General features: G+C 50.9%; 1 protein-coding gene, 1 long non-coding RNA gene and 1 other non-coding gene across 3 annotated transcripts in view; 1 reads left to right on the plus strand and 2 right to left on the minus strand.

The window, feature by feature from the left end:
* Window positions 1–6,979, minus strand: part of BIN3 (bridging integrator 3) — a 41,671-nt gene extending 34,692 nt beyond the window's left edge. Inside the window, exon 1 of the mRNA XM_028522028.2 lies at window positions 6,886–6,979. Coding sequence (XP_028377829.1) covers window positions 6,886–6,893 — 8 coding nt within the window. The 5' untranslated portion in view covers window positions 6,894–6,979. The remainder of the gene's footprint in view (window positions 1–6,885) is intronic.
* A 79-nt stretch (window positions 6,980–7,058) lies between these two features.
* On the plus strand, window positions 7,059–11,400 carry LOC118502031. Its single transcript, XR_004904709.1, has 4 exons — window positions 7,059–7,906; window positions 9,455–9,584; window positions 9,697–9,831; window positions 10,188–11,400. It is a non-coding gene; the product is annotated as an uncharacterized LOC118502031 (long non-coding RNA).
* Window positions 9,014–9,139, minus strand: LOC114504381. Its single transcript, XR_003685156.1, has one exon. It is a non-coding gene; the product is annotated as a small nucleolar RNA SNORA71 (small nucleolar RNA).
* Window positions 11,401–15,005: the final 3,605 nt, after the last annotated feature.

Genomic DNA, 15,005 nt, shown 5'->3' on the forward strand with positions numbered 1-15,005 from the left:
TCCCAACTCCCGTCCCGCCTGCCCTTTATGAAACTCCTAACATCTGACAGACAAGTTATCACCTCTTTTCATTCTAACCTGTTACAACCAGAAGAGGTAGAAAGTGGGTTTCCACATTTTATAAAGGGGGGACACAAGGTGTTCTGAGGTGAAAGATGTGTGCTGCTCGCTTGGCAAGCCGGAGCGAAGACGCCTCAGGAGGTTCGCCTTCCACCCTGAGGGGCTCGCAGTGGTTTAGTTTTGGACCCTAAAAAGCAGCAGCCCAGCTGTTTAAGCTTCTGAGGCACCATCTCTAGACTAATTTTCATTTCCATCTCTCACCCACCAGAAACCTTAAGAAGAGCTTTCACTCTTCTTCTCTCTGCTGAAGACTTGGCTGCTAGAAAGCAGGAGGTCGAAGGAGGAGGGCTGAGACACAAACTCACCGCCAAGCCACCTCCCCAGGCCACCCCAGCTATTGGCCGAGGGACGCACTAATGCTCCTGCTGGGAACAGCGAGGTCTGCCCTGGGCAAGAGTTATAAAACACTGTGAACACTTGGAAAAATTGCAGAGAATGTATGATAACACTGACGTGCCCACCACGTAGCACTGTCCTATTCCCACAGGCAGCCATTCTCGCTCTTTAAGTAGAACAGCCCAGATCCTGGGGAAGCTCCCAGAGGGCTCCAGCCAGATTCCTCTCCCTCCTCGTTACCCTAAACACAACCACTGCCCTGAGGGTAGTGTTCATTATTCTACACTTTCACTATGTAAGTTTGTATCTGTAAGCACAATGTAGTATTGTTTTAAGGTCTGGACTTTATATAAACAGTACAGTATTGACTGTATCACTTTGAAACTAACTTTTTATGTTCAGTGTCAGGTTCTGAGATCTGTCCATGCTGATACATATAGCTCTACTTCATTCCTTTTACCTACATACTACATATTTCATTATGTTTAAGAAAAATCACATTTTTAACCCATTCCTTATAGGTTGGGCATCTACAAACAACAAAGCAAAAACAAAACAAAAAAAAACAACAAACAACAAAGCAACTCACACCCTTGTATCCTTGTACATGTCTCCTGCCACCCCCGTGCAGGAGTTTCTCTGGGTGAGGGGGCGGGCCTGCCTGCCGCCCCAGGAGGTACTGCATGAATCTCCAAAACGACGGGCTCATTTGATGCTCCCCAGAGCTTCAGGAGTAGATGCCGGTTCCCACTGCTCCTCAGCCTCAGATACTTGGGCACTGCCAGTCCTTAAAACTTTTGCCAGTCTGATGGCTGTGAAATGGCATCCCATTGTTGGTTTAATCTGCTTTTCCCTAATTACTAAGAAACCAAACATCTCAGTAGAGGCTTTTGTCTACCTGGGTTTTCCAAGTGATCGACAGTTGGCAACTCTATGGAATCAGGTTTTATGAAGAACATGGGCTGTGTTTGCTACAGTTGTCCCCTCTGTATGTCTTATCATAACCCACGAAAAACAACCAAATGAGCAACTCTGTCTCCAGCCTGGCTGAAGTCACAGGTGTTAGCTTACAGCCTGAGCATTTGTAATATACCCCTAGATAAGTGGTTTCCAAACTAGGTCTATGTAAAGTAGCTACTCCTCACTGATCATGTAAACTGCTACCCCACTATTTGACTCCATTAGTCCATTGTAAACACGTGTTAAAATTAGTCATGGAATCAGTCCAAGGGGGTCAAAATGAATAGAACAATAAAAAACATCAGACTGCATATATTGTGTGACACCTACTTCAAGTGTAAATGTGTGTTGTGATGGCAAAAGGTACATCTGACTGCAAACTGGAGTCAAAAAGCCCTGGAAGCCACTGTCTAGGTGAGCCTCCCTGGCTCCAATCTCTCTCTTCTCTGAGCTAACCTGCGGACCACTGCCCAATTAATTTCACTCAAGCATTGCTTTTGCCATTCCACTTTCCTGCTCAAAACCTTCAGTTTTCAAAAGCCTATGCTCAAATTCAGTTCCTCAGATGGCACTACAAGGCAGCCCCAACCAGGGTGCCACCTCTCAGCAACAAAGCCTCTTACCCAAGCCACTATTTACTAAACGCAGACTGGCGTCCTGACTGTCCGCCACCCCCTCCCAAACCCTTGTGACTTGTTCTGTGCCCACATACCTTTTCCCACTGTTCTTCTCATTCCCCATGGAAACATTGCCTGTGAGGGAGGTCAGGTTCAGGCACAGTCCCATCCTCTACTTGAAGCCTTTCTTGACGACGACGACGCACCGATGTTCAGAGACCCACTGTTATCCTGTGAGTCCCTGGCACCCTTCACCCACTGGCCGAAGACAGTCATCGATTTTTATAGCCTTTGAAGGACCCCCGATATTAAGCACAGGCCCTGTACATTACAAATGTTCCACATTCAGTAAACTGACAAACAGTTATTGAACATGATCTATGTGACATACACTCACTACACTGGGCTCCATTTAATGGATTAGCCACCAGAAATGGGTTGGGAAGACAATTCTAATAGCTTCATTGACAACTCAAAAGCCATCTCAATAGACTTACTTAAAGAGTATAATACATAAGAAAACACCTCTGACTCAGAAGCTGTGGGACTCCAGATACTCAACTTTCAAACTACTCCAAAATCTGCAAAAATTTCCTTCAAACAGCTAAAATAAGAGTGTGGTATTTTGCATTTGTGCCCAAAGCAGTGTTTGGAATACAGACCCTTAGAGCCCCTCACAGGGTCCCCATCTTCTGGCACTGCCACGCTCTCTAGAGTGCAGTCTGGTCTGCCCACAGTCACAGAAGGTGTGAGTGGCATGGCTGCCCCAGGCGGAGGGCCCCAGGGGAGGGAGCAGCTGAGGTGGTTCCGAAGGCCTGGAGGTCAGCAGTAAACAGGATTTTATCTATCTCCTGATGTGTGAAAACTGGCAACTTCCTGTAATTCATTCCCTGTAGTGTTGCTACATACTAGCCAAGTCAAGTGATTTCCTTCGAGACCCGTTCAACCTGAGAATGGTCTTCCACTTTGCTAATGTTCCTGTTCAAGCAGAGAAAATACTCAGAAGGTGCAGGCTTTAGTTCCAATTCTGCCAGGTATCGTCTGACTGAATTCTAATAAGTTGTCAAAGGAAGATAATAAGATCTGAATGCATACTTCAAGGAGTAAATGCGAGGATGAAATCAGATAATGGAAGGGAAAGCAATTTGAAAAGTTAAAAGCACTATACCAACGTGAGACAGCAATGGTGATGCTAGAGGGAAAACAGCCACACTAAGATGATGTTTGAAACTGAATGGGTGCTCCGTCTCACCCAGCAGTCTGCCGTTCTTTCTTTTCTCTATTCACTTCATTTTACAGTTACCTACTGGTACCTCCCATGCACAAGGTAGTACATGAACACAAAGATGAAGCTGTAGATCCTGCTCTCCCAAAGTGCTCAGGGGAGGAAGGTGCACATCTGTGACACCTGGGAGAATGGGGAGTCCTACAGGAGAAGTGCTGTGGAAGTACAGGAGAACGTAGTTGGTGGGGGCGGGTAGATGGGGGAGAGGACAATCAGAGACAGCCCCACAGAGTCCTGAAAGCTGCTTCTCCCACCAGTCAATTTAACAATGGCATTCTTAGGGGCTCTTCATCTAAGGAAGTGGCTTGTAACTTTTCCATGTTTTTATCTTACAATTTTTCCTGAGTTAAGGCAAGTCAGTAAATGGGAGAAAAGTCCTCATTCATACATTCAGTACACATTTACTGACTGTCGGGAACAATACTAGGGAGACAGTGGAGACCAAGAAATAGTCCCTGTTTTCAGCAGCTCATAGGCTAGTGGGTTTCCTGACAAGTAAACCAATAATTCAGTATAGATACTAATGGGGGTCAGAGGTACTCAACCTCGCTTGGCAGGGTGTGGGGGGCCATTCAGGGGAAGACCCTCAGGAGAGGAGGTAAAGCCTGCCCTGACTCTTGAAAGATGAGTAGCGTTGGCCTGGGAATGGTGGACGGTGGAGGTGGGGAGTAAACGCATTTCAGAAAGAGGGCAAGAGAGACCGGGGAGAGCTTGGACATAGGGCTACAGAGAGGCAGCCACACCCAGAAAGGCCTTCTAAGCCATGGCCCAAAGTTAGGCCTTTAGCCTGAAGGTGATTGGGAGGGTATATGGGTATGTGGGGTGAGAACAGAAAAAGAGAGAGAGAATGAGCCTGAGAAATACCAGTATTTTGGCAGACAGAGGTAAAGGGGCCCAGAAAAGCTGGAAAAAACCATGCCTGCATAGTCTATATCTACACTCCCTGGAGAGAGCTCAGCCAGATTAGGGTCACTGCTCTAATTTTACATACTTCTCCTATACCCATAGGAACATACACACACAAAGAGGGGGACACGGAGTGGAGAGGAGAGAGAGAAGCACTGGCTTGGGTCAGTAATCTGGGATGTGAACACCAAATGCCTTCTTCCTAGCAGGGCACATTGCTGGACCACCTTGCTGCAAGGTGATAGGTGCCTGGATAGATGAATGGATGGAGAGATGGCACAGGATGGGGGCAGGTACCCACTAAACAAACAAGGGGTGGGCGGGCTGCATGCACAGAGGAAGCAAAGAACAAAGGCTACTCACTCTTCATGCAAAGTCCACAGTGTGCAAAGGGCATCAATATTGGACATTTCTCACTGTGACATTTTGAAAGCCCAGAACAATGGTTACCCTCTGGGGACCATGGGCTGTGTGTCCCTAGCACTTATTCAATGATAGCTGGCATATCCCATGTGCTTGGTGAACTTGACCTTGGGCATCAAACTCCCATGACGGTTCTACGTCACTCTGGTCTCTTCCCCCACTGAGAATTCCAGTCTCAGATGAATGGGTGGATTCATTCTGAGAGCAGAAAAACCACTCCAGGAGTGAATCAGAAGGATCCAGCCCCGGCTCCCTTGCCAGCCATTGAGCCAGGAACTGAGTGCAATTGTGTGCCCAGGCGCCGGTGCTGGTCCCCTCTCAGGGAGAGGGGGTCAGGGTCCACGCAAGAGATGACGTAGAAGCCCTCTCAGGAGGAAGAGAAAGGAATCTTAGCTTTGAGGGACAAAGCTGCCCTTTTGGTTGTGACCCTCATTCCAAGGAGGTGCCAAGATGTGCATATATGGGTAAATTAATTCTACTGGATAAAAATTGCAGCTTTTGCTGGACAGCTAGTTGTCAATTTCAATTTTCTTCAACTTGACAGGCCTTAGGAAATAGGCTGCTAGCTTTTCAGAAAAAAACTTTCTGCAAGATGGATGGGAAGAATGCACCTCAGATCACCCAGAGAATCCCTCTCCTTTAGTGGGCTCTGCTTTGCTTTTCTGATTTGTAAAGGAAAGATTGATATTTTTTAAATTGTAAACTCAAATCTAAGCAATATGAAGTATCTGCACTTTCTGCTTTTTATCTTGAAAAATTAGGTGAGAGAACCAAAGTTTCGAGACGCAGCTGATAAGGGAATATCTACATCACAAGGTCAGGGGACCCAGGCTGACACCTCAAGGAAGCAATTCCTCTAGGAGAGGGAATCGAAGGACTGCCACTTTGCCCATCACTAACTAAGGTATAACAAGACAGGGAAGTTGGATTTTTAGGACCCCAGCCCCCTATGGGCCTCCTGGAGCAAAGGTGGAGGGAAAGGAGCAGCTCCTGCTGGGGCTTATTAGGGCATTGCTCGGGGCTTCCCTCCATGTGCTGGTGAATACAGTCTGGCATTTGTCCATCAATCTTCCTCTAAGAAGCAGGGGGGAAGCAGGTACAGACATTGCTTAAATTTTACATTACAGAGCTGTCCTTGACACTGACAGACATCAACTGTTTATGGCCAGAGCTTATAGTCTCCACTGATGGCCAAATGTGAGCCTGCAATAGCCTTTCCGAAGGATATTCTACCATCCTCCTTCACCATGACTAGATATTGTGCACTTACTTGGCACAAAGAAATAGGCCACATGTTCACTATGCTAACAAAATCTTGACTCCAAAAGGGTTGCTTCATCTAGTACACCCGCTGGGGTCCACGTACTCAGCACACTCAGGATCCCCCGAGTTTTGGGTTTGTGGATATACAGGGCTTTGGCCTGAAAGGATGTAAGGTCCTTTGGACAAATTAAGTCTTACAAAATAAGTAAACCATTACACATGATGAAGTGTCTACTACAGCCAAGTATTGTATAGTCCTGTAGTGACGTACTTTCCAGCTCTGGAGTTGTGACTACTCTTCTAACCCTCCCTGGTTTCTTCTCTCACGGGATGACAGTTTCCAGGATGTTTCAGCTTACCTATGTCTATTTTAGACTAAAAGCAGGGGCTGGGTAATGGCCCTGGAAATGATTAAAATTAGTCCAATCATATTGTGGGAGTGTGGGTGTGGTTGTTTAATTCTGGACCCTTTCAAAAGAGAAGCAAGTTTTGTCCTTTAAAGACTTAAATGGTGCAAAGATTAGTCATCTGAAAGCAACTGGGTTTTGATCAGGGAAGGGGTGCAGACTACCGTAGTTGAGGGCCACAGCTCTGGTGGGTGGGAGCGGTGGAGAGGTACCCACCAGGCAGGTATTCCACCTCAACGGTACGTAAAAGAGCAGGGAACAGGGAAGTCCCTCACTTCAAGTAGCCGGCAGAGGACAGGACTGGCGCCGTGGAACTTTAAGAGTCAGCAAACGAGTCACAAGCGGGACCCCCGGCCACACCTCCCGGCCGAGAGCTGGAGATGCCGGCAGAGCACGGGAGAAAGGCACTGGAACAACACTCGAACGACCCTCGAACCGGGGCCAGTCGGGCCCTGCTCTGGGCGGAGGGTCCATGCGGGCGGCGCGGGCGAGGGGACTCAGAGGGACGCAGGGCAAGGCGCGTCGCGGGCCTGGAGCTCCAGCGGTCCTGCCGCCGGGCCTCACTCACCAGCTCATGGTTCCGAACCTGGCCCTATTGCTGGGGTTCTCCACTGCAGCTCGGTCCTCGGGGATCACTTCCGGATTCACCCGGTCTCCAGGAAGTGACGTATACCCCGCCCGCTCTGCCCGGAAGAGGCGGCTGAGAGGGCGGGGCCAGGCGCGTTAACCCTTCCTCCGCTGCGGACGTACCCGGGAACACTCTGGCCCACGACTCTCACGTGCTGTTTTGGGGCCTCCGATCTCAACCTGGGGCGGGGGCAGGAAGCTCTCTGGGTCCGTTTTCTGCCTTCAAAACTGACTTGTAAACTCTCTTCTGCTGACTACACGTGTTGCTTAACCTGGTTATTGCCTCGTTTTTTGATGTCTGTAAAGAGGTTTCTAATCCAGAGACAGTAACAGTAATTGTTTAGGGCTTAGGAGCCAATGGGGGATGGCGGGCGGGGGTCGGGGGGAGCAGGAGCCCGAGGGAAACATATTCACTGTATTGTCTTTTGTCTCTTAAATATCGTATGTGCCATTACCTGTTACAGACAAATACATGGATCTTTTCCCTCCAAGATGTCACAGGGCTGGCTCTGAATATAAATAGAATAGGTGCTTTTCAGGTTGGAATGTTCTGTGGATTTACTCAACACAAGAGGACAAAGAGTAAGGGCTGCTCCCTGTCTTCCAGCCCTCCCTTTGTGCAACTCTCTACAGAACCCAAATGATGTGACTGGTCCCCTTCTTTCTCCACATTCAGATATTCATTGAGTTCCTACAATGTGGCAGGCACTGTGGTGACTTCAAGGATATATCCATGAAAAAGAAATAGATGATGGGAAAGAACAGGGGCCCTGGCAACCTGTAAGCACCATCCCCAGCCCCCCAAGCTGCCCATGGGGTTTTAGTAAAGGCTTCAGGGAGGAGCCAATGTATAAGCCAAGTCCTGAAAAGGAATCATGCTAGCCAGGTGAATCAGAGATGAGGGCTTGGGAGGGTCCAAGCAGAAGGAACTTACCTTCACTATGAAGAGGACCGAGTTCCAGGTAAGCAGCTTGTTTGCCTTGGGTCTCCCAAACTCAGAACTCAGGGCCTTTGCTGCTCATAAGCTGTCTGGGGTTCTGGGGCATGTGGACCTCACCTCCAAGAACTTTTTTGCCTTAGAAGTGAGAAGAGTAGGCAGTAAGGCCTGTGTGGGTAACTGCTGGGTCTCCAGGGGCCTTCCCTCTGGGAATTCTTCAAATGGAGTCTAAACATTATAGGTGTTGCTTGGAGAGTAGCTAAATCAATGAACTAGAGCAGAAAACATGCATAATTTGTTCTTACTTCCCAGGGCAGGTAGAGGGCTCTGCCAGGGGGAGTAGGGGAGCTCAGAGGACTGCCCACAGGAGGTAGTCTCTCATTTTTGTTTTTTGTGTCCATTCTTGAGGGTCCAGAGTTTGACTCAGTAGAGCAGGGGTGTCTGACCTTTTGGCATCTCTGGACCACAAGAGTTGTCTTGGGCCACACATTAAATATACAAACACTAATAAAAACTGATGAGCAAAAAAAAAGGTTTTAAGTGAATTCACAATTTTGTGTTGGGCCGCATTCATAGCCATCTTGGGCCACATGCAGCCCGCAGGCCGTGCATTGGACACCCCTGAAAAGTTTTCCATTAGAGGGGGGGCTCCAAGCACATCACACAGATCAGCTTCATGTTACTGCTCAAGGAACAGGTCAAAATGAGCACTAGGGCAGCCTAGAGGAGAGAAGAGGACAGGGACAAGTCTCCAAGGGGCAGCCAGGGCAGAACATGTAGGCACAGGGAGAGACAGTCCTTGCCGCCTTGCTCATGGTATGATGAATGGAGGGTAAGGGTGCTGTGTTGTGTATGTGTGTGTGTGTGTGTGTGTGTGTTTTAAGACATACATGAAAGCCCTGGCTGGCGTAGCTCAGTGGATTGAGCGTGGGCTGGGAACCAAAGAGTCCCAGGTTCGATTCCCAGCCAGGGTACATTCCTGGGTTGCAGGCCAGAACCCCCAGCAACCGTACATTGATGTTTCTCTCTCTCTCTCTCTCTCTCTCTCCCTCCCTCCCTTCCTTCCCTCTCTAGAAATAAAATAAAATCTTAAAAAAAAGTCAAGTGAATAAACTTCTAAAAAAAAAAGACATACATGAAAGCTCTAGGGTTTGGTAGGGACAGACTGCACCCTCCAAACACAGAAAAATGCTTTCATCAGTTCCTCTCCCTGTGGTATCAATGACCAGGGCACAGGAAGTCTGCGATCACTTTCGGATGTACTTGGGCTGTGTTTTTATGAGTCTCTGGCACTTTAGCACCTGCGGAGAACTCTCCAACTTGCTTTTTCCTTTCTCCATACTCTGTCTCCCTTAGTTACTGTCCTGTGGTGCTAAAGCATTTCCAAAAGTATTAGCCAGGCAGCCACCATATCCCAGGGAAAGTCTATTCCAGGGCCAGGGGGTGGCAGACACATCCCATAGGGCAAAAATGATAAGCTCTAGACTGAGTCTAGAGGGATTCTGAGCTCTTGTTCCATCTTTGGTACTATAACAAGTCATTTTCCTCTCTGGGTCTTGGTCCTCTCACCCAGAAGATGAATGGATCAACACCACTGAAATGTGAACATTGTGATGTTTCAAGTCAATGGTCTTGTTGACTTCAAAGGCCCTCAAGAAATCGAAGAATGAGGGGAGCATGTGAGGAGGGGCCTGAACAGAGAGGTAAGCCAACAGAGCAGGTCTCATCTGCAACCACTGAAGCCAAACATAAACCTTCTGGGAGGGAAGGATTCAGCCTGAGGCCCAACTGGGGCTGTGCTTCTTAACCTCTAAGCCTGAATCTTTCATGCAGCCAGCAGAATCTTTGAGGTACTGGGAAGAATGCTGACCTCCCAGGAGTCTGTCTGGAAAGTGCCAGCTATGAGCCCAGCTCCATTTCCTTATTGGAAGCTCATTTGCTCAGCTTGAGGTGTGCTGGCCTGAGGATGGATAGTCATGCATCCTGCTGTCCTGGGGACCAGGTTTCTGTCTGTGAGCACAACTTGCCATGTAGCATTGACGCTGGGGAGGTGAGCACAAGGACACACAAACACCTTTCACTGTCTTATGAAAAACTCAGCTTCAGCATCTCCAGACCCAGGTTTGGGAGAATGTCTTTCTTTTTTGGAACCAGAGAATAGCACCCCACAGGTTGATCCTACCCCTTCAGGGGAGGGATGAGAAGGGAACAAATGTGGTTTCTAAGTGGAAGCTGAGAGTGGTGGAGCTTTGGGCTGAGGTGGACTCTCCTATTTTCAGGCCTGGTGTGTACTGCTTTCTCCCCAGAAGTCTGAGCCTGCAGTGAAAGAGTGTGCAGGTGGCAGAGATCTACTTCAGGGGACAGAGCTGTGGACCAGAGGGAAAGCAGCTGAAGGACCAGCTCTGCCATCAGGCCCCTGACCTCTACTTGGAGCTTTTCACGTAGAGATTTGTAAGCAGGTGTGCCCAGTGGTCCTCATCTTGGGCTTGTCATAGGTGCTCTCCTGCAGCCTTCCCCACACAGAGGTTGATCCTCTGGTTCTTAAACCACACCCACCTCTAATCAGCTGAGTGCAAGGGTTCCAGGAGTGGACCTGAACCCTTGCGGACTTCTTTAGAGCCTGAGGGCTGAGAGCAGAGGGACTGAATGTGAAGGGGCCGAATCAATGGGCTGAGCTCTCTTGCAGTCCAGAATGCCTCTGCCTCCAGGAGGCCCTGAAACATAAATGAGGACCTGGACCCTCAGGTTTCTCTGTGGTTTCACTCCTCACTTCTCTCTGCTCTGTGCCTGCTCAGCAGGATGTCTCAGAATAACAGTTTCTTGGGCAGCCTGGACAGAGGAGAGGAGCAAGGGTGGGAGAAGATGGAAAGTATCAGAGTTAGACTTTCCAGTGGTGGGGAGCCCACTTTGATGACTCAGAGGCCATGATAAAGTAGCAAATCAGAACCTGGACTGGCAAGCAGCAGGGAGGGCCAGAAATACTATTTGGACTCTGGCTCTGCCTCCATGCAGCTTGAAGGAGTCTCTTCCCTTCTTGTGGTCTCATCTTCCTTGGCTGAATGTAGAGTCTAGATTAGATCCCATGTGCCATCTCAGATCACTTTTCACGGGCTATGTGGAGCTCCAAGTTGAGGATCCGAGGAAGCTGTCATTGGCGGGAAAGTTCTGTGATTGATTAGCAGTGTCTGCCTTGGATGAGCAAAGGGGCCTTTATGGTATGCATTCTACTTCAGTATTTTGTTGTTACTTATCAAGCACTTGGGCTGTGCCAGGCACTATTCTAAGCAGTTCACATTTCATATTTGCAATAACTCCATGAGGTAGGTACTATTATCCTTATTGGTGTGGAGGAGCTGAAGTACAGCCAGTAAGTGGTGGGATGGAGACTCCCATCTGGGCAAACCTGGCTCCCCTCTCATGCTTTTTGCCACGATGGCATGCCACCTCTCGTTGATGAGTCCTGAGGCTCCTGACAATCTATGGTTCTGTCGGGGCCCAGTGGGGTCAGAATCCAGCAGAGAAATGTAGCAGGGCATGGCGGGGGTGCAGGGGCAAAGCTGAGCACTGAGTGGCTGGGTTGGGCATGGGCGAAGGCCAGCATGTGTTGAACAACCTAACGAGGAATCCTTGGCCTCATCCTGGGAACTTTTATATACTTCCTCCAGTTTGGGGACCTCAGGACCAGCAGGTGGCAGCACCTGGCAGGGTGAGAGAAAAGGGCAGGCCCCCACTTGGCATGAAGTCCTTCAGGGGTGAGACAGCCTAGGTGTGGAGGAAAGCAAGAACAAATGAGGATGTGGGAGAAGGCCAGCCAAGGGTCCAAAGAGGAGGGCCTGGGCCTCAGACCCACAGGGAGCTGCCATGGCCGATGCTTTAGTTCCCCTGTCAGCCTGAGCCTCTCAGCTTGCATTTCATGGTGACTGCTGTGGGCTTTTTTTTTCCTCCACTCTGGGAGAATGACTAACTTAAAGGACTAAAAAAAAAGTGTTTTGATTACACTGCCTTTTTACCAACTGGGAGCATTAGTCACCGTGGATTGCTGCAGATAACGGGGAAGGCAAGCAGCATCCCCCTCCTCCCCCTCCTTCTCCCTGATTAGCTCACAGAAGCCAGGGAGGAGACGCGTGTGAGGGAGCGCACCCAGCAGGGAAAACAATCCCCCTGGACGGCATGTGTCCCAGGCGCCCATCCAGCACTGCTTGGTCAGGCTGGGCAGCCCCCTGGCAGTTTGGCCCCCACTGGAAAGAAAACTGGCAGGAGGGGGACTGAGTCCAGTGCTCCTGGGCTCTCAGTTGGCTCTAGATAGCCTGATTCTCCAGGTGGGTCCAGGGTACACCTGGGAAGGGGGAGTCAGAGGCAGTCACTGGAGCCATGGCTCCTGAGGTGAAAAGGATGATGGGGAGCACACAGAGGCCATGATGGCTATGATGTGGGTCTGGTACCTGGGCTGCAGGGTGGGGGTGGGGGGGTGGGGGGGGTGGAGTGGGGGTGGGGGAGTGGTTGGTGGCTCAGAACTGCTGCCTTGGGCTGGGGCCTCAGGGCTCAGAAGGGGGCTTGAGAAGTTCCTGCAGGGGAGGATGGTATCCATTTTCCCACCCCCTGCGCTTCAACATCTTCCCTTCCTCTCCGTCTGCAAGGGAGTAGTGTCTAATGCTTTGGGCCACCTTCCTTCCCAAAGTGGCCTTCTTTGCTCCTGCTGTGCAAGGTGCTGGGGCAGGAGAGCTAGAGCGCTCGCCCAGTCTTGCCTGTTGGTCAGGGTGACGGGGGTGGGAGCGTGATGCCTTGCTGGGGACACTGAAGCAGGGGAGGGATGGTGCTAGGCTGCCTCCGGGACAGGCCGACCTGAGAATCCTGTTCTTTCAGCCCCACCCTTTCCATCCCCCTACAATGCTGCCCCACCCTGCCAAGAGACATTTATCTGAGTGGCCCTTCAGCTGGAAGCCACGGGTGGGTGTCTGAAGAGTCCCAAAGATTAGGACACATAGCCTTTGGACTGCGACAGTCAAAGAGAAGAAGCAAGGCTATTTCTGCATCTCCTGAGATCAAGCACTTTATCTTGACTTTGCTGTTGCGGAGTCTCTTTTAGAAATAAAATATCCACAGGTGTTTGGTGTTCTCTGACCTCAAAAAGCTGATGTGGCAAATGGGGTTGAAAAAAGTTTAGAGCAAACAGGGTGGAGAGAGGCAGGAGTGGGCCCTCCCACAGGGAGGGGTCTGGGAGAAGTCGCCTTCATTCCCCAGGGCCGCAGCCGCCATAGAGGCTGCTGAGGTGTGTAGGGGGCTGTGTGGTTTGTCCCATCAGTCTTGGTGTGTCTCTTCAGACTTCACTCTCCCACACACCGTGCAGCAGGCCTTGGGGCTCCCCACCCCCTTTTGTGCCCTTTGCCATCCCCCATGATGATCACTACCACTGCAGGCTTGCACCGCGAGCAGACTTTCACATGTGCTAGACAATGTATTTTTCACAGGAACTTGATGAGGCAGCTCCTCTGATGATCTCTTTTATAGATGAGGAAACTTTTATAGACGAGGCTGAACCAATTGCCCAAGGTCATAGAGTTGGCCATGTGAAAGCGACAAGCATTTAACTCCGGGCTGTCTAACCTGCCATGGAGTAGGAAAGAAAGTACCCAAAGGGGGCATACATGCTAGAGGGAGCTGGCATTTATGGTCTGCTCATCCTCACATGGCATCTCATTAACCCTTGTTGCCTCCCGGAGGAAGACAACAAGGCTTGGTGTCCTTGACCACAGGAGAGCCTGCGATGAAAGTGGGGCTGAAGTCCTTCCAGCTACAAGGTCCATGGCCCAGCTGTGGCATGGCCCAGAGGTCAGCTTGCAGCCAGGAGGGGTGCCCGCTGCTATCAGAGGGTTGCATGGGAGGTCAGGTTTTGAGCTAATTGTGGATGATAGAGAGCCTCAGGACATTGGTCCCCTGGCTGGGATAGCCATCTGCCCTCAGCTAAAGCCACAAGGTGTCCCACGTGACCACTGCACCCAAGAAAGCATGGTGTTCCTGGGGAATCCTTGCAGGTCCCACGCGTGGTGACAAATCTAGGGAGTGGGGAGGACTGCCCTGGCCTGACCTCCTCTGGGCCCGGCTGCCCAGCGTCTGCCCCCCACTGCTGTGGCCGAGACAGCCCCCAGACACCGGCAGGGCAGGTGGCAATTATCCCTGGGCACTGATTACACCACAGGGCCGGCCAGAGCCCCAAATAGCCCAGCAGCTCAGCCTGGTACAGGGAGTGGGGGAGGAGAAGGGTCCTGCTGGGGGCGAAGAAGCAAGAGTGAGGGGGTGGGTGGGTTGAATGTGTTTGGAAGAACTGTGGGGTAGGGGAGGAGTTTGTGTCAAGGCTTCTGCCTTTTGGGTAGCTGAGGACCCTCAGAGAAAGGAGTGAGGTTCCCATAGCAGCTGGCCTACCCCACACCACTACTCCAGCCTTCCGTGGGTGGCACTGAGAAGCTGGCACCCAGCTGGAGGGGGCACGTAAAGAGGGTCTCACTGCTGTGTGGGAGGAACCAGTGGTGCCCTTCAGACCAGACCAGCTGCCCCTCCAGCCCTGGCTCACAGCACCTCCGAACTGACCCGGAAAGAATCTCCCACGAAGACATACAGGGTTTGGCGGGGAGGCTAAGAAGGGGCAGGGAGGGGCACTAACACCCCTGCCCTTGTGGGCCCGGCCATGGTCTAGGCACTGTCCAGACCTCAGCCTGCCTGTGGCTTCAGCCATCCCTCGCCTTGCGTGGGACTGCCACTTCCTGGGCCCCACGGACCTTCTCTTGGGTCCTTTCTGAGACTTTGGATGTGTGTCTTGCTGCAGTGCTGTCAGGGCAAATGAGCTGGCTGCCCCACCCTCCAGTGTGACTGCTCTGCCCTCTGCCCACGGGCCTGGTCTTTGGACCCTCTGAGGTGTCAGGCAGGGCTTGCGGCCTGCAGGCCGGCACCTCCACAGCGAGGCCCGGGGGTGTGGGGGCAACCCAGTGTCTCAAGCAAATCATAGGGATCATGGGCTGGACCCTGAAGGCTCTTGGGTGGAGTGAGTGCAAGTTCCTTCGGGGGCCTCTCTGATCCCAGCCCCAAACCCGGATCTGACCACTAAGAGGCTTGCTACCTGGTGGACCAGC

This window comes from Phyllostomus discolor, chromosome 8 (genome assembly GCF_004126475.2).
Source record: "Phyllostomus discolor isolate MPI-MPIP mPhyDis1 chromosome 8, mPhyDis1.pri.v3, whole genome shotgun sequence".
Classification (NCBI taxonomy): Eukaryota; Metazoa; Chordata; class Mammalia; order Chiroptera; family Phyllostomidae; genus Phyllostomus; species Phyllostomus discolor.